Source organism: Rhinolophus ferrumequinum, chromosome 12 (genome assembly GCF_004115265.2).
Source record: "Rhinolophus ferrumequinum isolate MPI-CBG mRhiFer1 chromosome 12, mRhiFer1_v1.p, whole genome shotgun sequence".
Lineage (NCBI taxonomy): Eukaryota > Metazoa > Chordata > Mammalia > Chiroptera > Rhinolophidae > Rhinolophus > Rhinolophus ferrumequinum.
In genome coordinates, this window is record NC_046295.1 from 76,744,165 (window position 1) to 76,768,997 (window position 24,833).

A 24,833-nucleotide genomic window follows, 5' to 3' on the forward strand; every position below is an offset into this window, starting at 1 on the left:
ATGCCTGGCTTTCCAAAGTCTCCATCTCCCCTGGAATGGCTGAAAGGAGATGTGTGGAGCTCTGAGCCCTCCATGGACAGAGCTGACTGAATGTTGTATTCTGACTGTATTTCCTCCTGTCGTGGCCACACCAGCTTTGGAGACTGAGGGGCTGACAGAGGAGAGTGCAGTAGCAGGACGGAAATTGACCCACGGCCTCACTGATCACAGTTAGGACTATAAGTTGAGAGTTTGGGATTTGAGCTCTGTCTCTGTCACTGATTTGTTTGATGTGCCCATTTCTCCCTGCTTTATTTTCTTCATCCGCAAAGGGAAATAACAGTGCTGCCACAATTTCCAGGAGTGTTGTGTGGAGTCTGTAAATCCTGGCACTCCTTCTTCAAGTGTGATAAAAATACTCAACTGGGGTCAGCTTCTCAGAGAAGAAAGGGCTTAAATGCTCCTGTAGCCTCAGCGGAAGGTCCCTTTTCACAGAAAAAAACCAGCTCTAGTTCTCGGGGTAAAGCTAGGATGGAAGTCTTCTGGTTTGATGGCTGTCCTGATGCATTGCCTCTCTTCTAAGGGGAAGCAGCGCTGCTATAATCCGTCCACTTCACAGGTGATCTTGGTAAACACAAGGGTTCCAAAAGAACTTGACCATCCAGAGAAGACATTATCACTAGATCAGTAAAACTGCAATTGGGATTAATCCTTGGGAGTTTACATTTTTTCAGAAGTGCTCAGTAGTATTTGTTACATTTAACTTGACTTTTAGAGAGTATTAGAATCAGATGCTGCTGAACAAGTGTCTCTTGAGGCTGGTGGTGGGACTGAGAGGTGACAGGGCCTAGGAGAGGTACCTGCCTTCCTCCAACCCAGACTGGGAAGAGACCATGAACTCGAGATCATGATTGTTATGGACTCCCGGGATCTCCAGAGAAAAAAGGGAACCTTCGGGCAGGCAACCTCTGTAAAGCCATGAAGGAAGCTGCCACCGCTGGTCTCTGAGAACAAGACCAAATGGTCCTTGATGGGCTGAGGCTGAGGTGCCGCTTTCTCTGGCCTCTTGAGACTGGGTCCTGGTCTGGCCTGGGTCGCAGAGTGAGGCCAGCAGACAGTGCTTACTTCGCTCTCTCTCATCTTCAGTTCTTTTATCAGCCCTTCTCTCTTCTTTCATCTCCTTGGGTTGGATTTGCAGGTTTGAGAGCCCATTCTTTTTTCCTCCTCACCCTAGAAATGATTGGAAGATTAAAAACCTGAGCAGTTAAAACTCAAAAGGCCGTCCTTAGTGCCAGGGGAAGCAGAGCCAGGCAGAGGCACCTTAAAATGCCAAAGCATTTCTTGTGTGGAAAGTGCGTCCCTCTAAGCCCCGGTCCCCCTGCAGGGCTCTGTGCCTCTAGAAGAACTACCAGGATTGAGGCTTTCCCTGAGGAGCTGGCACAGGCACTTCCCTGAAGGGAACAGCCTACCTTTAAACAAGACGGCAAGTCATGTGGTTTCTGTGTGTGGAAAGTGAGATTTGGAGCTTTGGTCTCGCTGATGATGTAGAAATCAGTGCTAATTCTGCCAGCGCTACTTACCACACATTGTGAGAGAAGTACCTGTGTAAGACCTTCCCCATCCCAACAGCAAATCCCAGACATTTACGGGCCAGGAACTTTCTGATAGTCACCACCTATGACTGTCACCAGAAATGGGGCCAGCGCGCTGTGTTTCCTGCAGGACCTGGCCATGGGCACGGATGCCGAAGGGGAGAAGATCAAGGACCCCATGAGAGCCATCGTCCCCATTCTGCTGGATGCAAACGTCAGCACTTACGACAAAATCCGCATCATCCTTCTCTACATCTTCCTGAAGAATGGTAGGAATGGTGGGGTGCAGAGGAGGCGCAGCTGGGAGAGAGAAAAGAAGGCGGGAAAGTAGTTGAAAAGATGTGAGAAAGGGAAGAGGAAGGGTATTAACAAGAAGATCCTAGCGGCTCTTTACGTTTGGGAAAATGTAATGTTGGCAGATCCATTGCAGCTAGAGGCTAGTGTCCCCCGGTAATCCTGGGGTGAACCAGTGGTATGGGACATACAGATGGGACAGGGAGGCGGTGAGGGAGCAGGGGGCACTTGCAAAGCGGGGAGAGCTTCACAGCCAATTTCTTGGCGCGTACCTGCCAGATACTTGTAACTTGCATCACTTTGTAATCTGGGCCTTTAAATAACCGATTTACCCACATCATAGTTGCCCATAAGCCATTGTGCAAAAAGATGAACCCAGAGACTCTCTTGTCCAAGTTAACTTTGACGTGGGCCAGGGATGGCAGGGACGGCTGAGAAGCAGGGGGCAGAGGGAACGTGGACCAAGATGGCCGCAGCCTGGGATGGAGTGGTGGGGAGGGAATTGGAGTCCTGATCTTGTCTTTGACTTGCAGTAAAGTTGAGGCAACGAACAGATTAATTTCCACTAATCCTGAGAAGGAGAAGGAGAAGGGGCACCGTTCCTGAGTGCGTGGTGTGCAGTGGCGGGTGTGGTGACCGGGGTTTGTTCTCTTAGGCATCACTGAGGAAAACCTGAACAAACTGATCCAGCATGCCCAGATCCCCCCGGAGGACAGTGAGATCATCACCAACATGGCCCATCTCGGGGTGCCCATCGTGACAGACGTAAGGGCCAGCCTGTGATGGGGAGGGGGCGGCAGAAGGGAAGCTGGTGGGCCTTGCCTGTTCTCCCCTGGCTTACTGAAGGCAGCTTATGATACACGCTCAACATCGAGAAAGAGGAAACAGATAAAATCAGAGGAATAAAGATACAGAGGTGTAAATAAAATAGAGGTTTTATTAGCACCAAGGACCCAGCCGTGCACATCAAGGAGTCACACAGTCATTAGAGCTGAGCTGTGTCTGTGAACCAGCCCATCACGGGGTCCTACCGGCTCCTTCAGGTGGGTCTGGCTTTGCCTCTGGACACGCAGACTCAGCATCTTCTGGGAGGGGACATCCAGCACTTGGCATCAGGCAGTTCCCTACTTTGAGTCCCCTGTGCTAGCGATGATGCAGGACCAAGTCTGGGAGGCCCGACCACGCAGTGAGCTCTAGAAGAGGCTGGGGGCGGGACGCCCGGACTCAAGGAAGAGGCGGGAGCACTCTGCAGAGTACTGGCTAGGAGCCCCCCTCCAGTAGGAGCCCCACTGTGTGCTTTCTGTCTGTAGGGAGTCAGCCCAGCAGTAGTGCTAATAAAGCTAGAGTTTCGGGAGCGCTCCTTTTGGAATCTTGGAGCCAAAAACTTTGTTCTGTAGCCAACAGACCAGAGACATGTAACTGGCAATTTTAGACCCTTATTGACAAGAGGGACTGATTCCTTTAGGACATCCTATACTGTTGAAACAAAATCAAAGACTAAGTCACACCTGAAATAGTATTTTCTCCCATAATCACTTTATTATTTTTTTTTAAATACCTGGATTGTTTTAAAATGGCACATATGTTTACCCACATTTGCCATTTTTCATGATTTTAGAGAACGAACTTTAATCCAGGTTCCTGAGCATAGTTTTGGCTTTTCCAGGGAAACTGTCCCCTACTCATTACTCTTTGCCAGTGCTGCCTCTCTGAGAGTCCTCGAGAAGAATTTCTAGAGGCCAGCACAGTCACGTAGGGCCCACGTGGCCCCTGCCTCAGTCTAATCGTGAGCGTGTTTGCTTTCAGTCCACGTTGCGTCGCAGGAGCAAGCCAGAACGGAAGGAGCGCATCAGTGAGCAGACCTACCAGCTCTCACGGTGGACCCCGATTATTAAGGACATCATGGAGGTCAGTGACGGTGGGGTGGAAGGGCGTGAAGAGGGACAGCCAGGGCCCAGGGCTCTTCACTTGAAGGCCCACGTGCTTCCAGCTTCGCCTGCTCTCAGGTGATGGTGACACCCCAGGACTCCAAAGCTCGCTGGCCTCAGAGCATGTCTTGTCCTGAGGGCTTATGAAGAACAGTCCCAAGAGACCGCCAGGTGCGGTTCCCCAAGATCTATATGGTTTTGCCCCACAGTAGAGACGCCTTGATGACACCATACCCAAAGGAACCAAACATATCACAGCATTTAAAGGTCCAGTGAGTAACAAGGTCCACGCTGAGGTGTGGGTGTGCCACATGACACCGCTGTCGGTGCGAAAGGGCCTATGGAATGTCACCCCAGCCTATCTCCTCCCACTGCTCCCCTCCCTCCGCCCTCCGTGCCAGCCAGAGACCCTGCCAAACATATTTCTGCTTCTGCTCTTCTATTCAAAGCCACCCGCGTCTGGGCTGTTCTCACTCTCCTCTCCACTTCCTGAATCCGGCCTTCCTGCAGAGGCCCATCAGGCCTCACTGTGCCCACACACCACCCCACCCGTCTGACCCCCGCCCCACAGAGGCCTCCCCTGGACTCCTGCAGCGTGTGTCAGGGAGGCTCTTTATGCGCCTGTATGCTCCTCGGTGCTTTGGCTCACCTTTTTATACCTTGGTCCTGGGCCCTTAACTGACGTGTCCTCTGGCACCGTGCCTTGTCCATAGTAGGTGTCTCATATTTGTAAAGTCTCCCTGTGGTGGCCCTCCCCTCCCTTCTTGTAGAGTGAGGAAACCCTGCATAGAATTCTACTCTGCTAGATCTTTGTGGGGGATGGGAGATAATCTGTCCAACTCCTGCACTTGACAGGTGGGCAGGAGTGGGGTTCTGAGAATGAAGGGGCTTGTCCAGGATCCCTTTGTTAATTCATAGCAGTCCAGGTGTTTGTACTGAATTGTATGTTAAAATAAAAACTTTAAATATCTAGTGAGTCAGCTTCCTATTTTTAAGATCCACACACTGAAACGATGGGTGAACATGAGACATCTAGAAACCAATTACATTTCTTTGCTCAGTGCAATAGATAAAGCCAAACCCTGTCTATTCCCTCCTTTGTTTTCTGCTCCCCTTTTCTGCCCCTCCTCCCCAGCCCCCAAAGACACATGCGTGGGCTTCACATGGTAGCTGTAAGTGGGATTGTCGATTTCTAAACAGCAGGAGGTGGATAGCTAGGGCCACCCACCAGATAATTAAACCCTTGGGAAGAGGAGGGGGGAAGGTTTCTCTGGCTGGAGAGACTCTGCTTGTGTCTAGTTTCCAAACTGGTGGCAAGTGTCAGTACTTTATTGGATAAAATACAACATTTATAATCTCACAAAAGAATAAATTGGAAGGGAAACAAGAAAAAAGAATGCAGTCTTTTTAAACTTCTCTTAAAGAGTAGATCTACACGCTTACTCAATGTATCTGCCGGTGATGGAGCATTTGGTGCACACTGGGCGTCTGCAGCAGGCGAGGGAGCTCTGGTTGGTGCAGACCTGGCCATGGTTTTTGCTAAGTGATTTTTTCTTTGAATCATCTCACCTGGGTTTCCGGCAGCTCTTTTCAGACCAGTGGCCGACCTAACATCAGTCTTGTCTCTTTCCAGGACACTATTGAGGACAAACTGGACACCAAGCACTACCCTTATATCTCTACCCGCTCCTCTGCCTCCTTTAGCACCACGGCTGTCAGGTAGGTGAGAATCCCTGAGCAGGCAGGGGGTCAGCAAGTGGGACCGGCTCTGCTTGGATGTCAGCTACACAGTAGTCCTGTTGTGATGCCTCGTGACTGTAAGAACACTCCCGCAGTTCTCATCTCAGCCAAAGAGCAGGCCAAGTCCTTACAGCAGCTGTGAGGCCTTCCCCTCCGGTGTGTGTTCCTCGGGACTCATTCCTCACTCTTCCCTTCTCTTGCTCCACTTCAGCCACACCAGACTCCTTGCTCTTCTCTGAACATGCCAGGCTTACTTCTGCTTCAGGACCTTTGCACTTGCTTTTCCCACGGCCTGAAATGATCTATTCCCAATATATCCGCATGGCTTGCCTCTTATCTCCTTCAGGTCTTTACTCAAGTATTACCCTTTATGATCTTCCATAATTACTGTTTAAAATTACAGTTTACCAGTGTTCCTAGCAGCCTTATTCATAATAGCTCAAAAGTAGAAATGACCCAAATGTTCATCAACTGATAAATGAGAAACAAAATGTGGTAGAGTTATAGATGGAGTATTACTTAACCAAACAGGAAATAAAGGACTGATCCAAGCTGCAACATGGATGAACCTTGAAACATTATGCTAAGCGAAAGGACAAATCACAAAGACCACATATTATATGATTCCATTTATATGAAATGTCCAGCATGGGCAAATCTATAAAGACAAAGTAGGTCAGTGGTTGCCAGGGATGGGGGTTGGGGGTCGGGGAATGACCACTTATGGGTACAGAGTTTCTTTTTGGGGTGATGAAAATGGTCTAAAATTGATTGTGGTGATCCTTCACAATTCTGTGACTATCCTAAAAACCACGGAGTTGTACACTTTAATGTGTGAATTGTATGATGTGGGGATTATCACTCAATATAGGTGTTACAGAAAATAGAGGAAAAGTTCCAGCCTCCCCACGACGATTCCCATCTCCCTTCCCTGCTTTATCTTTCTCCACAGATAATGCCACCTCTTAGTGTCCTGTTGTTATTTATCTTGTTGATTGTCAGTCTTTCCCGACATGGGTGTCAGCCTCGTGAGGGCAGGGATTGGTGTGTGTTTTATCCTCAGTGCCGAGAGCAGAGCCCGACACGTGGCAGGCCCTTGGTGCATTCTATCTTCACTTTTGATTCATGAATTGATTTTAGTTATTAATTAAGAAGGGGATGAATATATTGTCTGCACAGAGCCACATTTCTCAGATCCGTTCTTGACGGAAACGCAGATGGGGGACACGTGGATGCTTTGGGTTGACTGGGTTTCTGGTGATGCTCAGACACGTCTCAACTTCAAGGTGTCAGGAGAGAGTCTGTCCCCAGGTTCTACACAATATATGTTCTTGGTCATCCACAGTGCCTTGCGAGGTCTGTGTTCGAGAGCTCTTCCTCTCATTCTCCTTCTTCCCTAATCTAGAAACCTTCCCTGCTGTGCTCTATGGTGGGGGGGATATCTGCACTACACAGGCTTATCCCTGGGACTCCGTGGTGTGACGCCTGTTATAGACTCACTTTCTGGTGTAGTCTAGCGCCGCCCCCCCACCCCCAAACTACAGCAGCGTCTGGTACCTTTCCTGAGGTGGTAGGGGGCTACTCTGTATTTCTCTGATAGCGAGACCTTTGCTTGGCTCTGGAGAACAGTCAGGGCTGAACATGAGCTTGGAACAGGAGAGTCATCAGTGCCAGGAAGGTGACCTGGAGCACTGGTGTAACACTAGGATATACGCCTTTGTCCCTCTTCTCATACTGTGCCCGCCCCCCCTCCTTCCATCTTCACTTTCAGGCCTTCTCCTGGGGGCGCTGAAGGCCTGTGTGGCACATAGGGCATTGTGCACCCCCTCTGATGGCAGTGGAGGCCAAATGTTTATTGTCAACGTTGGAGTATAATGCAAACTCCCAGCTAGTGCCCCAGCCAGGCTGGATGACGATGGCAGAACCTCCAGTGACTGCTTGGGCAGAGAAAGTGACTGAAATTTTGTGTCAGCCCCACAGGGGCCCCCAGTGCCTTTGAGACTTGGAAAGTGACTACTGTGTTTCCCCGAAAATAAGACCTAGCAGGACAATCAGCTCTAAAAATTAATTTTGGAGCAAAAATTAGTATAGTAAAATAAGCCTGGGTCTTATATAATATGATGTAATATATAATTAATATAATATAATTAATATAATATAATATAATATAATAAGACCGGGTCTTATTTTACTATAAGATTATAATATAATATAATAGCGGGTCTTATATTAATTTTTGCTCCCAAAGAGGCGTTAGAGCTGATTGTCCCGCTAGGTCTTACTTTCGGGGAAACACGGTAGAAGTACCCCTTTCTCATTCTTCCTGAGGACAAGGTGAAGATCTAGTGAGGAGGCCCAGTGGCAGAGTGGGCACCTCTGCAGAACTAGGGAACCGAAACCCGTGTGTCCAGAGACGGCTCGGTGTCACCTCTTTTGGGAAGCCTTCCACAGTGACACTTGGATAGCACTAGGTGGCCCTTCCCTGCGTTTGTCCCGTGACACTGAGCTACTTATTCTCCATCGTAGCTTCCGTCTCCCACCCGCCTGCCCCACCCACCCCGTAAAGCCCTGATTCTTGGTAGCAAGGGCTGTGTCTCCCTCCTGCTGGCTCCTCGTGCTGAGGCGCCCCGCACGTTTGGGCTGTGAAGTCGGGCCTTAGACTGTCGTCCCTGCTCCCTGCCAGCAGAACGTCCCAGACAAGCCTAGAAACATGTACGAGCAGGGGTGGGCGCCTGGACGAACGTCGTGGTGGGCGAAGCTGTTGCACTTAACAAGCCCAACTTTAGCACCGCCCTGAACCTGTCTCTGCCTCCGTGTTTCTCAGACAGTGGCAGGGTCACGGCATGGGCGCTCTGAGTGACTCTTCTCCCGGCAGCAAAAGCGCTTGATGTTTTGCACTGCAGTTCATTGACAACACTTACTGAGCATTACTCTGCTCTGGTCACTGGTGCGCAGGGCGAATGTGTCACTGAGTCACGGAGGCGACGCGCCAGGTACTGTAGGAGCAGGTAAATGTAATTAATGTCCCTCTCTGTCTCTCTCTCTCTCTCTCTCCCCCCCTTCTCTCCTCCCTGCTCGCTCCCCAGCGCCCGCTATGGGCACTGGCATAAGAATAAGGCCCCCGGGGAGTACCGCAGTGGGCCCCGCCTCATCATTTTCATCCTGGGGGGCGTGAGCCTGAATGAGATGCGGTGTGCTTACGAGGTGACGCAGGCCAACGGAAAGTGGGAGGTGCTGATAGGTGAGTAGGCCCGTTTTCTCGCGGGAAGGGGCTGCTTCACCGCACTTTGACTCCATTCCATGCTTTGGTGTTTCATTCTGTTTCCAACTCTCCATGGCCCCGGCACAACTAGTCTCTAGAGCCGTTTGTGGATGGCACAAGCTAAGGGGCGAAGGCTTCCTTCCTCATGTCTACACCGTCTCTTGATGGGAGGCAGATGCGTGTAGAGGGAAGTGCTTGACCCCAGACTCCATCAGCCCCAGGCTCACTGCTCTGCCTCCGCCCTGCGGCCTCGTGGAACCAGGGCGCCACCTTCGCAGACTGCGATTTCCTTACTCAACCTAATGGGCTTAGAACACCCACTTACAGCCCCGAACCAGGCCTGAGGTGGGACTTGTCAGTGTCCCGGCGTTGGGCCTCACACCCAGAAGGTGCTCACTGAGAGGAAGTTACATTGTGACCCGCTCTTTATCTGTCCAGTCGGAGATGGACAGACGTGTGCGAGCAGATGTTACCCAAAACCTATCAGCCTGACTGCTGGACTCTGCTAAGGGTTCCCACCAACCTGGACCTACTGCTTCCTGGGTCTTTCACACCCTTTCTGGTATTTCCTGTTTGTTTTCCAGAAGAAAGGAAGCAACTCATAAGAGCTGACTTAATGCAGCAGGAGGAGATTTTTCTCCCTTTATATGCCTGTAGGAGCTTCCACAATTTCTAGGCCTTCCTTTTTGTCCCATCTTGCCCTTAATAAAACGGTTTAGCACGCTACCAGGTACATTTTGACTTTGATGGGCAAGAGGTTCTCAGCACATTACTACCCTGGCCAGGTTCTGTCCTTTTCCCCTTACCTTAAGAAGATGTGTCAATTTTATTCCCCCCCTTGAGGGTGACCAAGTCTCAGTGCCCTCCCCATCCCCCCCAGGCTCTCAGAGCAAGCAGGTTTACAGCCCAGTCCATATGGCCATTCCTGGGTGTCTCAACATGGACCTGGCACTGTTGGCCACCTTCTGAATACCACCATTTAGTGGGGAGATTGGACATCCCGCCTGCCCGCTCCCTAAAGCTTCCCCTGTCTGGTTGCCGTTGGTCCTTGTATTGCTTCTTCCTTTCTGTTACGTAGGCCCCGTGATTAAGCGCTCCCTGTTCCCTGCTTGCATATGTGTTGCATGCATGTGTTGGATAATTCTCAGCTCAAACACAGCTTTCCTGGGCAGAAGCTGTCTTAACCAGGCTCGGGGGTAAATGTCCCTCTGCAGCTCTGGCCCTGGCCTGAGGTTCTCTGTTGGGAGGTGGCAACCTGGGGAGATCAAGTGGCCCATGCGGATTCACGGAGGGGCCTCACGCAGACAGCCGACGTCCGCTGTGTGGACTGACCTGCTTTGTGCATGCCAGCCATCCTGCAGTGTGTGTGCGTGTGTGTGTGCATGCGTGTGCCCGTCTTGCTTTCTCATACCTCATTGGCTGTGTAAAATGTAGGCCTAAGTTGGCATGTTCCTGTAACGTACCTTTGTTCAAGCAGTCAGCTGGCCTCTGTTCTCCCGCAGGTTCTACTCATATTCTTACTCCCACCAAATTTCTCATGGACCTGAGACACCCCGACTTCAGGGAGTCCTCTAGGGTATCTTTTGAGGATCAGGCTCCAACAATGGAGTGAGAGCCAAAGAAACAAAGTAAAAGCAGCTTATTACAGAAAAGAAACTCTTCCACTCTGAAGGGTTTTCTTTGATTATTCCGTCACTCTTTTTATTTTTCCCTTTTTAGTTTCTTATTTATTTGATTTTTCTTTAACAAGAAAATGCTTGCAGTTCTTAACACCGATTGAAAATGTGTCCGACGCTGCCTTCACACACCCTGCCCCGGGGGCCTCGGGCTCCAGCTTGCCAGCTCACGCTGCCTAGGATTGCCTGCTGCTCAGTCCAGCAGCTGTAGCCCACCGGGTTTTAACCTGGAAATGAGAATAACTGCTGTGAACAGTCCTCTCAAGGGGGCTGAAAATTGAGGGATGCCAGGGGCACGGCGCCCAAGCCTGTTGGCCCAGGGGTGGATTTGTGGGTACCAGGCAGAGAACACGTTGCGTCCTGGTTGCGACATGGTGTGAACTTGAGAGTGAGGCTAGCAGGCGTTCAAGGGACGGTCGTGGCCAAGAAGCAGAACCAGGGGAGGTGGCCATGGGTAGGTGATCGTGTGGAAGGCTTAGCGGCGAGCGTCAGAATCGGCCCCGAGTCAGGGGTAGTTAGCTTTGTCAGTGCCTTTTTCCTGGGACAGGCACTCATCCCGAGGGACAATTTCTAAGGGGCGGGTGAGACCACAAGCCACCATGTACTTGGTGAGCTCCAGCCAGCCACGGAAAGAGCTCATGTCTCGTGTTCCTCTGGGGAATACAGCACTTAATAGTCACTTGCTCTTTCTGTCATTGCGTTTATTTTAATTGTCCTGTGATCCTTTCAAGAGTTGAACCATCACAACCCCCTTTCCAGCTGAAGCCTCTTGGTAAGGTCTGAGAGCCTTTGGGTAGAAATCTGTTCCTGATGCTATGTGCTCTTGTAAAGCGCGTCTCTCCCCACCACGCTTGTACCTAATCTCAGTTACCTAGGAACCCACTGTCGGTTTGGCAGATTATCCAGATTTTATTCTTGTCATCGTTCCTTCGTCTCTTTCCATCCTTCGTTTTTTTTTTGTTCTGGGAACCTCGTTTAACGTGTGAACGGTAGACTGATGTGGACGAACTCCACTGCTGTGTTGGTCCTGCCTTGGCTTCGTTACACATTCTGTGACGAGGCCACATTTTGTGTCCCTGACCTCGTGTACTCCATCAACGATGGACCCTAATCATATCCCTTCCCCTGGGCTGACACACGGCCCGGTGACTCTCAGACTGTGAGTCACCTGTGAGCAGTGGAGAGACCTGGACTCTGGCCCCAGTTGTGCCATGAGCACCTGTGTGATGGCAGGTCATTCCCACTTACTGAGCGGAACACCAGGAGGCTGGATCACAGCCCCAAGGCTCCTCGAGCTCTGCCGTCTAAATCAGTAATTCAGACGGGGACTCAAAGCACGCGGCCCCGCCCACTCCTGCACTGCTGAACCTCGGGAATGGTCCATCAGAACTGTGGCTAGGTAACATCGGAAGGTGCTTGTTTGTATAAAGGGAGTGTGTTTGTCCCATAAGCACTTGCTCTGAAGGTCAGAACAGGAGGCACCAGTTGGTCTCCTCTTTCCTTCCCCACAGAGGGACAGTAGTGAGATAAGAAATAGCAAGTGGTTGTGATCCAGGACACTGGGCCTGACTGTGGCCCTGGCCACCTCTCACCCTGCCCAGGCGCCTTCCCCAAGAAAGCGAGCCAGTGGGGCAGTGAATAAACGTGTTAAAAACCTCAGTGTTAAAAACCAGTCATTGTTTAGAAGCAGCCTGGTAGGTTGGTAATCAGAGATACCTCGTTCTGTGTGCAGATGGCAGGTGGGTGGGCTGTGTTTGCTGCAGGATGTATTTTAAGACTTAGAGAAGGACAGGTGTTGAGCTGTGGCAATGGCAGACCACTGGCAGGGTCTAGAAGAATCACAAGCCCGGGCACCAAGGGCACCTCCTAGGACTCCCTCTGGGTTCCCTGCTTCAGAAGTCTCCTTTGCAAACTGTCTTCCTGTGGTTTAGGTTCGATCAACAGAGAGGGTCTCAGCTGCCATCAAAGCAAAGGGAGAATGAATAGACTCTGGTTGTACTTTCTTGGCTTCTGAAATGCTTTGTTGGATTTTGGAAAGTTCAGTTAAGAGAAAGCGAGGCCCAGAGCCCTAATACCAGGGAGGTCAGAAGGTAGATTCAAATCTGACTTGCCCCTTCTGTTGTGATTGTCCAGATGACCAAAACCTAGGGCCGTGCCAAACATTGGGGAGCTGGGTTGTCTTCTCCCGAATATCGCTATTTGCAGTAACGTAGCCTTCAAGAGAAGATGAGTTTTCCCTCTCAGCAGTGAATGAGAGTCCCCAGCAGGCGCCTGTGCATGGGTGTCGGCGCCTGGCTGTCCTCTCCCCGCTTCTCCCTCTCCTGGAGCTGAGGCGGGCTCCCCAGATCTGCGTAGAAGGGAGTGGGGATGGATAGCGGGTAAGGCAGACTCCCCCAAACCTTGTCTTAATCCCTGCTAATCACTCGTCCTTCAGAGTGCCTGAGAAGTGAAATCTGTTTATTAGATTTTCACCTCTACACCCTGGGTGGTTTATTAAAAGTGCTGATCATTAGGGAATGTCCAGAGGCTGTCAGAGGCTAATGAAAGCGGCTGAAAGGCTGGCTGAGACCTCTTGTATGGCACTTACACTTGGCAGAAATTTTTTGGTTTTTTATATTGAGTGTTGTGCTTTATTCCAGATGGGGGTCAGACAAGTTTCATTTTTCAGGGGGACTCAGATTTGAAACTGAATTCAGAGCCAGCCCTTTGCCCAGCTGCTATTTAAGCACTCCCCTTGCACATTGCCTTCTGGGGCTCCGGAGGCCACAGGGTACCCAGAACTGAAACCAGTGGCATGGCTTCTGGGCCTGGCTGTGCCACCAACCTGCAGCGATCAAGCACTCCACCGCTCTGGGTTTCATTCTCCCATCTGTAGGTGCAGGGTGGGCCAGAGCACTGTTTCCCAAACCTGGCAAATCATCACACTCACCTGGGCTGCTCTGAAATATTCACCTGCCCTAGTGGCATCCTGGACATTGAGTCAGTAGGTCTGTTTCAGCTGAATGAAGAGACTAGACGCGCTGATCTGTAAGAACTCATCCAATTTTCAGATTCCACTAGTGAAGAAAGAAGGATTTTTGTCCTAGCAGAGCTCGCTGTCTGGCCCACAGCTTTGAGTCTTTTGGATGACTTTGTTTTTAGAGGCCACCGTTCCCATTTCACAATCTTCCACTTATATAGAATAAGAGGGACCCTTAGAGCAATGGAACCCACTTGCAGTTCCAGAAGGCATATGTGGGTTCAAAATGAGACCATTTGCAAAGTGTGGATTAAATTCACCCCACTCAATTTGCCAGATTTGTAGTGGTGAAAAGTTGGGCCATGGTATTAAAACAGTACAGATGATTGGGTGTCAGAATTGGCTCTCAGGTGATTCGGATTAACACCAGCTGGTCTGGGCCTTTTAACAGACCAGGTGAGGGAGGGCCCAGGAACGTGCCTGTTGTGGAGCGCCCTGGGGGCCTTGCTGCTTGTCCCATACTCTTGGTCCCGGAAATTTTCTTTCTTTAACAAAGACTGGGAACATCAGATGGTCAGTGATCAGATAGTATCAGAAAATTCTAGAGCATGGATTCCTTAACCTCTTTTGGCCTCTCCCAAATCCTGAATTTGCATGTAAGCAAGGGTAGGGAGCAGTTTTGGGATGGGCATCTGATCAGAAGTCCCCTTTTGATTTTTCCTCTAACTCAAGTCTGCTTTCCTGTTTCCTGGAACTCAGTGGATGGCCAGGGAGGAGGCCATCAGGGGCCATTTTCTCTGACCCTTTCCTCTGCCCTGCTGTTGCCTTTACCTGGGAAGCTCCTGAGCCTCTCCCTGCACGGAGTCGCTCTGGGAAGTAGCCACTCGCAGCAGTGACTGGGCGTTTGGGGCTTGAATTGCAGAGAACGGCATATTGGAAGAAGCCGCTCTCACTAGAGAGGGTTTTACAAGTTTTCTGCCGGTCTGGATGACCAGGAAGGTCCCAGGCCTGCGGTCCCAGCAGTCACGGGTCAGCTGAGCAGGTAGTGGTCAAAAGCTTAGAGACCCTGATATGTGGAATCATGCCCAGCAAGCCAGCCAAAGCTGCCTTTTGCCTGCCCTCGAGGTTAAAATCTGGCATCCTGACGTTTCTGTTCCCCTCCTCCCATGAAGGCCCATTCCCTTGCCTGCATCTCCAGGGAGGCACATTTTCAAGTACGGATCTCTTTTGTTCAGTTCTTCTTTCCCACCAGGATTTCTTTCTTTGAAGCCCACTGCTGCATGCGTGCAGGCCTCATGCTCACACACCAGTCACTTCTGTTCTGTTTGAGTAAGTCCATGTCCAAACCACACGGTCCATGCATCTTTTTTTACTGCACTTACTAGATCTGTCTCTCCTTATGAAAAAGGACTTCATTTATTTTTTTATTTTTTATTGTTTTATTTTTGCAGAAGTATATCTGATTCCATTAGCTTAAATTTTTGCAAGCATTTCTAATTTCTTACAATGCGCGGTCTCTGCAAGGTAAGGCCTCAGGTACCCCGGTCCTCTCCCTTTCACACCTGAGGTCCCACCCATCACGGCAGTACCCACCAGCTGGCTTACCAACCAGCTGGCTCCCAGAGGTCAGTGGCTTCCCCCAGGGTGCTCTGCCCATCAACTGCCTCCCTGGCAGGTACTATTGTTTCCACACAGGCCCCCACGTAACCCCTGCCCCACTCCCAACCTTTTCTCCTGCCTTATGGTTTGGAATTTCTCTCCCTGGCTTCCCCTTGAGTTCAAAAGGCAGCTGCCCCCGTCCCCTGGCAGATGGCGCTGAGCCCTGAGGGAGAGGCGTGCTCCTTCCTGGGTGCAGCCTGGGACCCTGCCTGAGCCAGAGGATGTGTTTCGTTTATCCACAGTCTCCAAATGTCTCCCAGGCCCATGACATGGCCCCAAACCCCAATCCCCACTCCCCTCCCTGCTTCCACTGACCAAGACCAGGGTGGGTGCGGGGAAGCGGATGCAGATGTGGGAATCTAGAAGAGCAGGGAAGGAGGAAGTGTGCAACACGAGCGCCAGCAAACTCACTCTCTTTTCTGCCCCCCCTCCCCAGGATCCACGCACATTCTCACCCCACAGAAACTGCTGGACACGCTGAAGAAACTGAATAAAACAGATGAAGAAATAAGTAGTTAAAAAAATAAGCCGCCCCTCCAAAAACCGAGCCTTCTTCCCCAGTGCTCCGCAGCCCCTGCCGCTGACCTGACTGCCTTGGTTACTTTGCTGACCCCTCTCCCTCCATCCCTCCCAGCTCTGCACGCCCTGGCCGGCACTGTGCCGCTGCGTTCTCATGTTAAATGATGCCCTCTCCTCCTTGGAAACAAAAGAAAAGAATGCATAGTGTTTTTTAAAAAGAGTTAGCTTCTGTATGTATCCTAAGAGGAGAAGTTCGCGTGTAAGTGGCACGCTGCTGGGGAAGTTTCGGAACTGTTTGAATGAATGGACACCTTCTCCCTGTTGGTTATGATTCCGTGACCTTGTACATAACCCAGTACGAATTGTGCAAATTGCTTGAGTATGGGAAGTTAGATGCTTGGGTGTTTTTCAAAACCAGCCTTGGATTGTTCCTGTTCTTGTTGAGACTCATAGAGATGTCTGTTCTGGGAGTGTTTCAAACTGAGGATTAATCTGTTCTCTTCACTGCAGTTCCTACCCCTCAGTGCCTGCTCTTCCAGATAAACTTGGAAGTGAAGATCAGGTGGCATCCTGGGAGGTTTGAGCTGGAACCCACCTCTTTGCTTTCCCCAGGGGCTCGTCCCTCCGGTGCTGTGGCTGTGGGTGGCGATGGGGTGTCCACATGAAGTCAGGCTGGGTGCCAGGCGGTACCCAGCCTGGCCCGTGTCCACAGCGCTGGGATCCTGGGGGAGTCATTCTATAGTCCAGGTCACCCTGCCCGGAGAGACAAGTGAGGAGCAGGCTCCCTCTGGGAACCTTCGTCTCTTGGAGAAGCGCTTAGGCCTGCTCCTTCGACCGGACTCCTTCCTTCCCCAGGCATCACGCCCATCACCTCTTTCTTAGTGGGGTCAGCCTGGGGTAAAGCTCAAGGGTCGGGAATGGACTAGAACAGAATGGGTTCTGCGGGCTGCTGGTCAGAGGGCCCATCCCCTCAGACGTCACGTAGCTGGAAGACTAGCCCGTTGGATTTATACAGACCTTTTCCCACTCAGATTAGCCTCAGTTTAAGATACTTCATAATACTTTATTTTTTGTAGTGTGGGGTCTATGTTGTCGTGCTTGTAAGAGTAAATGATCATTTTATTCTCTGTATAAAAACTTAGCTGTACAAAATGTAGCTCTAATGCAAAAATTAAAGAAGCAAATGCAGGCAGGATGGCTCGTCATCCTCAAGACTCAGCAGTTCTCATTCTCCGGGAGTGAGTACCATTTGTTCTGCTGCTGTTGTCCTGAAATATAATGACAGTGGAAGTCACAAAAATGTCCCCTGCCCGGCCCCCTCCCCCGCCACCCTCGAACTCCTGCAGACCATGTGTATATCACTGTCTCGTGATGTCATTGCAAATGTGCTGTATGCTAGTTAACACCCCCCAACACCGCTTTCCTTCCAGAATAGGTTCCTCGCCCGCCTGACAGATGCGTTGTGGTGTTCTCTTCTCAAGGCTTTGAAATGTCCCTTTTGCGCTCAGATTAGTTTTCAGGTCTGTCTCCCTTCTCCCCCTTAAGATATCGATCTTATTTCCTTAGGACAGAACTGTAGGTACTTGCATTGGTTTGTTTCTTACTGTTACTGCTTGTTTTGTCCCTTCCCCTTGACCAAACGATGCTCATGCTTCAGACCTCGTTTGTCAAACATGTTGGTTTTTCCTTTGTCTGTTATTTATATAAAAATAATTTATCAAAAGGATATTTTAAAAAAGCTAGTCTGTCTTGAAACTTGTTTACCTTGAAATTATCAGAATCTCAGTGTTTAAAAGTATTGAAGCACAAACATGTATAATCTCTGTACTGTTCTGTACTAAAGCACTCGAGTCTAATAAATAAATCAGCGCCCATTCAGTGTCCAGGGTGACTCTGGTCTGGCTTTACTGTGGGAAGTGGTGGGAGAAAGCCTTCTGCACTGGTCCCTGACAGAGGACGTCAGCCACCCCAAACCTGGGCTTGGAGTCTAATGGATCCAGGTCACCGTTACTTGTATTAGGATCTATGGGTATCTGACATTTGGGGACAATCTGTGAAGCTCGTCTTGGGCCCCTCGCAGCAACAAGCACTGCCTGTAGACGAGGTAGTCTTTCCATTGCCTTATTTCTCCCTGTCTAAAAGGTTTCTGTCTCAGGGACTGCAGAGCTCTGCCTTTGTAAGTGCTCCCTTCTCGAGCATGTGGTGATGGTGTACACAGGGCATGTGATGAGGTCACTTTATCAGTGTTACTGCTCTCGTCCTCTGTCCCTGCTGCCACACTGTCTAGCCTTCTTCTGAACTTCTTTCCAGATCGGAAGCTGGTGTGTGTCCTGCTTGTCTCAAAGGCCTTCCATGACTTGGGGAGACTGCGATGAGCTTCGCCCAGCCTGCATAGTAGACCCTTAAGTTAGGGTTGGGGTCACTCTGGAAACCTGCTAGAACACTGGGCATAGGGAAATGGGGCTATTTGTAGGAAATCTTGTCTCCAGTTACTCTCTCATTCAAATCCTTATCTCCTTAGTAGCATTAAGAAATTTTAACAGGTCAAAGCCAGTTGATGGAAGTTGCACCTCCCCAACCCGGCTGTTGTCCGGTGAAACTTGCCTTAGGGAGGTAATGATGACAGTGACCACCTGTTGAGTTCCTGCTCCATGTCAGTCCCCTCACATACCTTGTCTGTTGGGTGGGTCCTTCCCATTTTACAGTTGAGGAAGCTGAGGCTCAGTGAGATGCAGTAACTCACAAAGCTCCCTCCAGCTGGGGAGCATCCGACACTCATTGTCTTATGTCAGGAGTTGCTTCACCAGTAACCAAAACACCTTGGAATGGGATCCAAGATCAGAATTTTTAAATTCTAAATTGTTCTACACTGTGTCTACATTAAAGCAAAGTAAATACTGTTTGCTCCATCTTCCCAGAGACATCTTTATCCTCCAGGCCCACAGTAGTTGTTTGCAAGTCTCTCTGTCCCTGATTGTTTCTGACTCAGGGTCCCTGGTACCTCTTTCCATTCCATCCCCCTCACTACCACCCAAAGGCAAACAAGTCTGGCCTTTTTTATGCTCCTGGCAGAAGTCCTGGTTCTCCTGGACTTCTGTGTACAGAGGGAGCCTGCAGGTCGTTCCTCCAAAAAGTCTCCAATGGTGTTAAATATTCTTGGAGGGGCAGGTGGTTCTGAAACAAACCAAAGCAGATAGTGCTGAATCAATAAGCAATCCTAAACCAAGACAGATCCCTGAGCTGCAGTCTGTCACTCTGTCTTTCTAGGGGCCCAGGTCCAGGCTAAGGGTCTCAGCCAGACCCTGCTAAGAGGCTTGCAACACCCAACTAAGTGTGACACCAGGCATTTGTTCCTGGGAGGCAGAATGACAGTGACTAGGAACACAGACCTCAGCATCAGGCAGGCTCAAATCCACATGATCTTGATGAGGGACTTTGTTCCCTCCTGTGAGTGATGCCTGTGGAAGAGTGACACTGAGCTGAAGGATAGTTTTGCTGGATATAGAATTCTTAGTTGACAGTTTTTCTTTCTGCACTTTGAATGTCATTCCACTGCCTTCTGGCCTCCATGGTTTCTCACAAGGGGTCAGCTGTTAATCTTATAGAGGAGCCCTTGCATGTGATAGTTTCTCTATTGCTGCTTTCAAGATTCTTTTGTCTTTGTCTTTCTATAGTTCGACTATGTTGTGTCTAGGTGTGAATCTCTTTGAATTTATTCAACTTGGAGTCCATTGAGCTTACTGAATATGCAAGTTAATGTTTTTCATCAAATACAGTAAGTTTTAAGCCATTATTTCTTCAAATTTTATTCTTCCCATTTATCTCCTCTTTTTTGGGGACTCCCATCATGTGTATGTTGGTATGTTTGATGGTGTCTCACTGGTCTCTGAGGCTCTGTTCATTTTTCTTAATTCTTTTTCTTTCTGCCCCTCAGACTGGATAATCTCAATTCACCTATCTTCAAGTTTGCTGATATTTTCTTTTGCCTGTTCAAATCTGCTGTTGAGTCCCTCTACTGAACTTTTTTCATTTCAGTTATTTACTTTTCAACTTCAGAATTTGTTTAAAAAATATTTTCTTTCCCTTTATTGATATTCTTTATTTGGTGAGACATTGTTCTCAGAATTTCCTTTAGTTCTTTTTTGTTTTGTTTTGTTTTAAGGAGTGCGCAGCTCACAGTGGCCCATACGGGGATCAAACCGGCAACCTTGGTGTTATTAGAACCACGCTCTAACCAACTGAGCTAACTGGCCACCCTTTCTTTAGTTCTTTAGACATAGTTTTTTTTAGGTCTTTGAACATATTTTAAATAGTTGATTTAATGTCTTTGTCAGGTAAGTCAAACATCTAGGCCTCCTTGGATATAGTCTAGTGACTGTTTTCCCTCTGTGTATGGACCATATTTTCCTATTTCTTTGCGTACCTCGCACCTTTTTGTTGAAAACTGGACATTTCACATAATATATTGTAGCAACTCTAAATATTTACAACCCCTCCCAGGGGCGTTATTTCCTTGGTTACTATTTATTTAGTTACTTGGCTGAATTAATTCTATGAAGTCTATTTCCCTCACAGTGTACAGTTTCTGATGTCCCTGCTCAGATTTCCCCCTTGCTTTTTATCTTTAGGCTTGCTACTTAGGGGTCATCTCTGAGTTGGCATGAATCACTTATTGGTCAGAAGTTGGAGTTAAGCCCCCTTAGTGCATTAGATTTTTACCCCTTACCATTGGATGTGAGTATGTGACTTAAAGGCTGTGTACAGAGGGAGCCTGCAGGTCGTTCCTCCAAAAAGTCTCCAATGGTGTTAAATATTCTTGGAGGGGCAGGTGGTTCTGAAACAAACCAACGCAGATAGTGCTGAATCAATAAGCAATCCTAAACCAAGACAGATCCCTGAGCTGCAGTCTGTCACCCCCTGAGCTGCTGTCCCTGAGCTGCTAGCTATCACAGTTCAGAGAGTTTATGTTTTTTTGTCCCACATTCAGCCAAGGAATAATAGCTTGGAGATCCCCTCTCTGATCACTCATGAGAGGCACAGCCTTGGACATGCATGGGCTTCCTCACTTCTAGAGATAACTGTGAAATTATTATTTATCATCTATTTATTTATTTATTTTTTGCTTACAATCGTTATTGATGTGAAATTATTTTTAAGTCTGAATTCCTAGGAGTCACTCCCAGGTCAGAGTATCTTATTGTTCAGTGTTTGTTCAGTGCTTAAGCTCCCCCTGCTAGTAAGACGTTAGCCCCATGTTGATGGGGGGATCTTTGATGGCTTGGATAATGCTTTCAAGTCTGCCCCGTGTCCTGCACTGATCTCTTCTGAGTGGGTGCAGCCTCGTACATGCCTTCCTGATCCCCCAAGTCAAGAATGATCCCAGAAGAGCTCCTCTTGGCTGTCTCTTTTTCTGATTCTATTAAACGTCTGCTGCTCAGACGTTTTGCTTATATCATGAAGCTACTAGCCTCCTCTTAATTGCTCTCTACCAAGGTCTCTGTTGGTTTTGAAAACACCCTAGGCATGGAGTTTTCGAAGCCCTGATCCAAATCATCAGCTCCCTCAGGCAGAACTATGGAGCTCTGTCTTCACAGCTATCTTTCCCTGAGCAGAAGCCATACACCACTGCACCCAAGCTGGGAGTGGGACCTCCTTTTCCTGGAGTGACACCCTGCTCTACAACTGATCTTCTCAGCTTACCCCAACAATGTAGAACCTCCACCCTATGAGCTAGCTGAGGTGGGAGTTGTCAGGGTCCGAGTATTCTAAACCTGCCGCATCTGGAGTAGAGCTTCCGCCCTACACGTGGGTCTGTGTGGGAAAGTCCTCCCTGTGGGACTTGCTTGCATAGAAATTCTGTAACACGGCAGGCAGAGGAGGATGAGAAAGGCCAGCAGCCTGCCCCTCCCTAGATGAAACTGTAGCCCCATACTAGGAGCTGGGAGGGGAGGGAGGCCCCATCTTCTTGACCACAACCTACCCAGAGTAGTGCATCCATCCAAGGTAAAACTTCCATAACACAGAACTGGAAGGAGGAGCAGGCATATGTTAATTTCTGACACCAAATACATGTTGCTTTTGCACACCACACCATTTCTCCAAGTCTCTAACACCAACTGGGTATCCACTTGTTCAAGTCAATTCTGACACTAACTACTCAAGAGTTAGTGCAGACCCCACAGGTCAAGGGCTCAGTCCAACAAAACTGCCCCCATTTCAGATGCCAGCCACCAATGGGGTGCCCAGGCTACCCACACTTCTGCCCAGCTTACTACAAATTTGAGGGTTCCTACAACTCTCTCCTCAGGTTTGATAATTCACTAGAACAACTTACAGAACTCAGGAAAGCACTCTACTTACTTTAACTTGCTTATTACAAGGGATACAACTTAGGAACAGCCAAATGGGAGAGATGTACAGGGCAAAGTATTGGGGGTGGGGTGGCAGAGCCTCCATGCCCCCTCCAGGCACACCTCCCTCCAAGCACCTTCATATGTTCACCAACCTGGAAGCTCCCCAAACCCCATAGTTTAGGAGTTTGTATGGAGGTTTCACCAAGTAGGCAAGGTTGATTAAATCATTGACCACTTGTAATTGAACTCAACCTCCAGCCCCTCTCTCCTGCCCAGAGGTTAGGAGGTGGGGCTGGGGGTGTCTGCTGAAAGTTCTAACCCTCTAATTATGTGCACGGTCTTTCTGGTGAGCAGCCGCCATTCTGAAGCTATCCCCCACGCAGGAATCACCTCAGTAGCATAAATTCAGATCTGGACAAAAGGGGCTTGTTATGAAAAATAAAAAATACTCCTCTCAATCAGGAAATTCCAAAGGTTCCGGAGCTCTGTGCTAGAAACTTGGGGGCAAAGAGCAAATATATGTATTTCTTATGATACCACAGCAGATAAGGGAGTAGTCATTGCTCAAATACCACACTAATTCTCATGAAGACTTGGAGTTTCTTGAATGGATGTTTTCCCCATTTACTGTATACCCTTAGGACAATTTCCAGACACTTTTTTTTTTTTAAGATTTTATTGGGAAAGGGGAACAGGACTATTGGGGAACAGTGTGTACTTCCAGGACTTTTCCAAGTCAAGTTGTTGACCTTTCAGTCTTAGTTGTGGAGGGCGCAGCTCAGCTCCAGGTCCAGTTGCCGTTGTTAGTTGCAGGGGGCGCAGCCCACCATCCCTTGGGGGAATTGAACCGGCAACCTTGTGGTTGAGAGGACGCGCTCCAACCAACTGAGCCATCCAGGAGCTCAGCCCCAGCTCAGCTTAAGGTGCCGTGTTCAATCTTAGTTGCAGGGGGCACAGCCCACCATCCCTTGCAGGAGTCAAGGAGTCGAACCGGCAACCTTGTGGTTGAGAGCACGCGCTCCAACCAACTGAGCCATCTGGCCAACCAGCTGAGCGGCAGCTCATTGACTTCATTCTAGTTGCGGAGGGCACAGCTCGCTGGCCCATGTGGGAATCGAACTGGCAGCCCCATTGCCCAGAGCTTGCGCTCTAACCAACTGAGTCCCCCGTCCACCCTCCAGACATTTTAAACGATTGTTTCTTTTTTTCCCCCCTTCTTCCGCCTTCCCCCCTCCACTCCGGTTCAAGCCGTTGTTTCTCAGTCTAGTTGTGTAGGACACAGCTCCCTGGCCCAGGCTGGTATTAGGAGCCTTGCGCTCCCCCTGGCTGAAGTAGCCAGTCACGGGTCGTCAGTCGGCCGCTCACAGCGGCTCACGGCAGTTCTCGCCGGCTGCCGGCTGCTCATGATGGTTGTGAGCCACTCACGCTGGCTGCCGGCCAGTCCTGGCCGCACAGGGCAGCACAGCAGCCCGCCACAGCACTTGGCAGCCCAGCTCCAGGGAGAGCTATTGTTCACAATCTTAGCTGTAGAGGGCGCGGCACTGGCCCATGTGGGAATCGAACCCGTGTCCTCAGCATTAGGAGCACGGCTCTCCAACTACCTGAGCCACTGGGCTGGTCCAATTGTTTCTTTAAAAAAAAAATAATCTTCACCAGTTAAATTAGTTTTGCTGAGATGAGGGTCCATCGATTTCCTTACTATGCTATCTGGGAATTCTTTTCCCATTTGGTCTTAGCCAGATGTTTGCTGAGAAACTACTATGTGCCAGCTTTCATCCTAGGCTCTGGGTATTCAGTCATGAACAAGACAGCCTGGGTCCTGATGAGCTCACAGTAGTGGGAGTAGTATTATATATCACACACACACACTCTGGGTGAATGAATCTCTTATGCCATGTGCTCCACAGAAGCGGGCAAGGCCTCAGGCATGTTTAGTGATGCCTGGCCTCCCTGTCTTGCTAAGGTCTAGGCTTCTTTCTCTCCAGAACCTCCCAGAGGTGGCAGTGCCCCCGCCCACCGCTCACTGCCAGGCTGTGTGCACTGCACGGACTCCTCTCAAGACCCAGACCACAAAGTCCGGCAGCTCCAGCAGCTCTCGGCCCACCACCACCAGTCCCCAATGTAGGACCAAAAGGCAGTTTGAGAAGCAGCAATGAGAGGGTGTTGCTGGGGTAGCTGATGGCCTGTGGCCCAGGATAGGGAGCTTTAGAGAGGATCTCCAAACAAACTCCAGGAAGGGATATCCTCCGACCTGTAGCATCTCCTTCCCCACCCCTACCACCTGTTAGGATGGCCTGGTCACCCTTGCCCTGTGACTGCGGCCACATTTCTCAGCCTGGCCCTTGACCCCCCAGGAGCAACTGTGGTGCCAACACAGGAGGGAGTACAGGTCCCAGTGCTGACACCTGTGGGCTCCAGGCAGCCTGAGGGGCTACTGGCCATGCTGCTCCATCTGGCTGGGGATTCAGAGCTACGCCCTGAGCCAGGCCTCAGGTAAAAAGGTATAAACCTAGGAGGCATGAGTCGGGAGGGGCAGCTGGGGTCACTGTGGGGATCCTTTGCCTGGGCTAGGTTTCTGTGGGGGGAGCTACTCAGATCAGGGAGGGGAGCCAATGTCCAGCTGGAGTGGAGGCCATTGCTGTGGGCTGAAGGGGCAGTCCCCCTGCTGGCCTCAAGTTTTGGGTAGTGGGCCAGGCCTCTCTCTCTTCTGGGGCCTGTGTCACCCTGCCTGCAGTCCTGGGCAAACAAACTTCAATCCACTTTTAACCAATAACTGTTCCAATCTGCCTCATTGCCAAGAGTAAATGCCCACCTCCCTGTGTTTCTGACCCTCCCTCCCCATCCCCCAGCCCTCATTGCAAGGATCCCTCTG

At 49.8% G+C, this 24,833-nt stretch overlaps 1 protein-coding gene across 2 annotated transcripts in view; it reads left to right on the plus strand.

The window, feature by feature from the left end:
• The window catches only part of STXBP1 (syntaxin binding protein 1), a 58,975-nt gene extending 41,482 nt beyond the window's left edge, over positions 1–17,493 (plus strand). The window contains exons 14-20 of one of the 2 annotated variants that reach the window (XM_033122625.1): positions 1,702–1,840; positions 2,521–2,630; positions 3,672–3,773; positions 5,427–5,512; positions 8,620–8,774; positions 10,298–10,423; positions 15,526–17,493. In XM_033122625.1, coding sequence (XP_032978516.1) covers positions 1,702–1,840; positions 2,521–2,630; positions 3,672–3,773; positions 5,427–5,512; positions 8,620–8,774; positions 10,298–10,407 — 702 coding nt within the window. In that variant the 3' untranslated portion in view covers positions 10,408–10,423; positions 15,526–17,493. Of the gene's footprint in view, positions 1–1,701; positions 1,841–2,520; positions 2,631–3,671; positions 3,774–5,426; positions 5,513–8,619; positions 10,424–15,525 lie in introns of both variants that reach the window. The other variant, XR_004424624.1, reaches the window with a different exon arrangement.
• Positions 17,494–24,833: the final 7,340 nt, after the last annotated feature.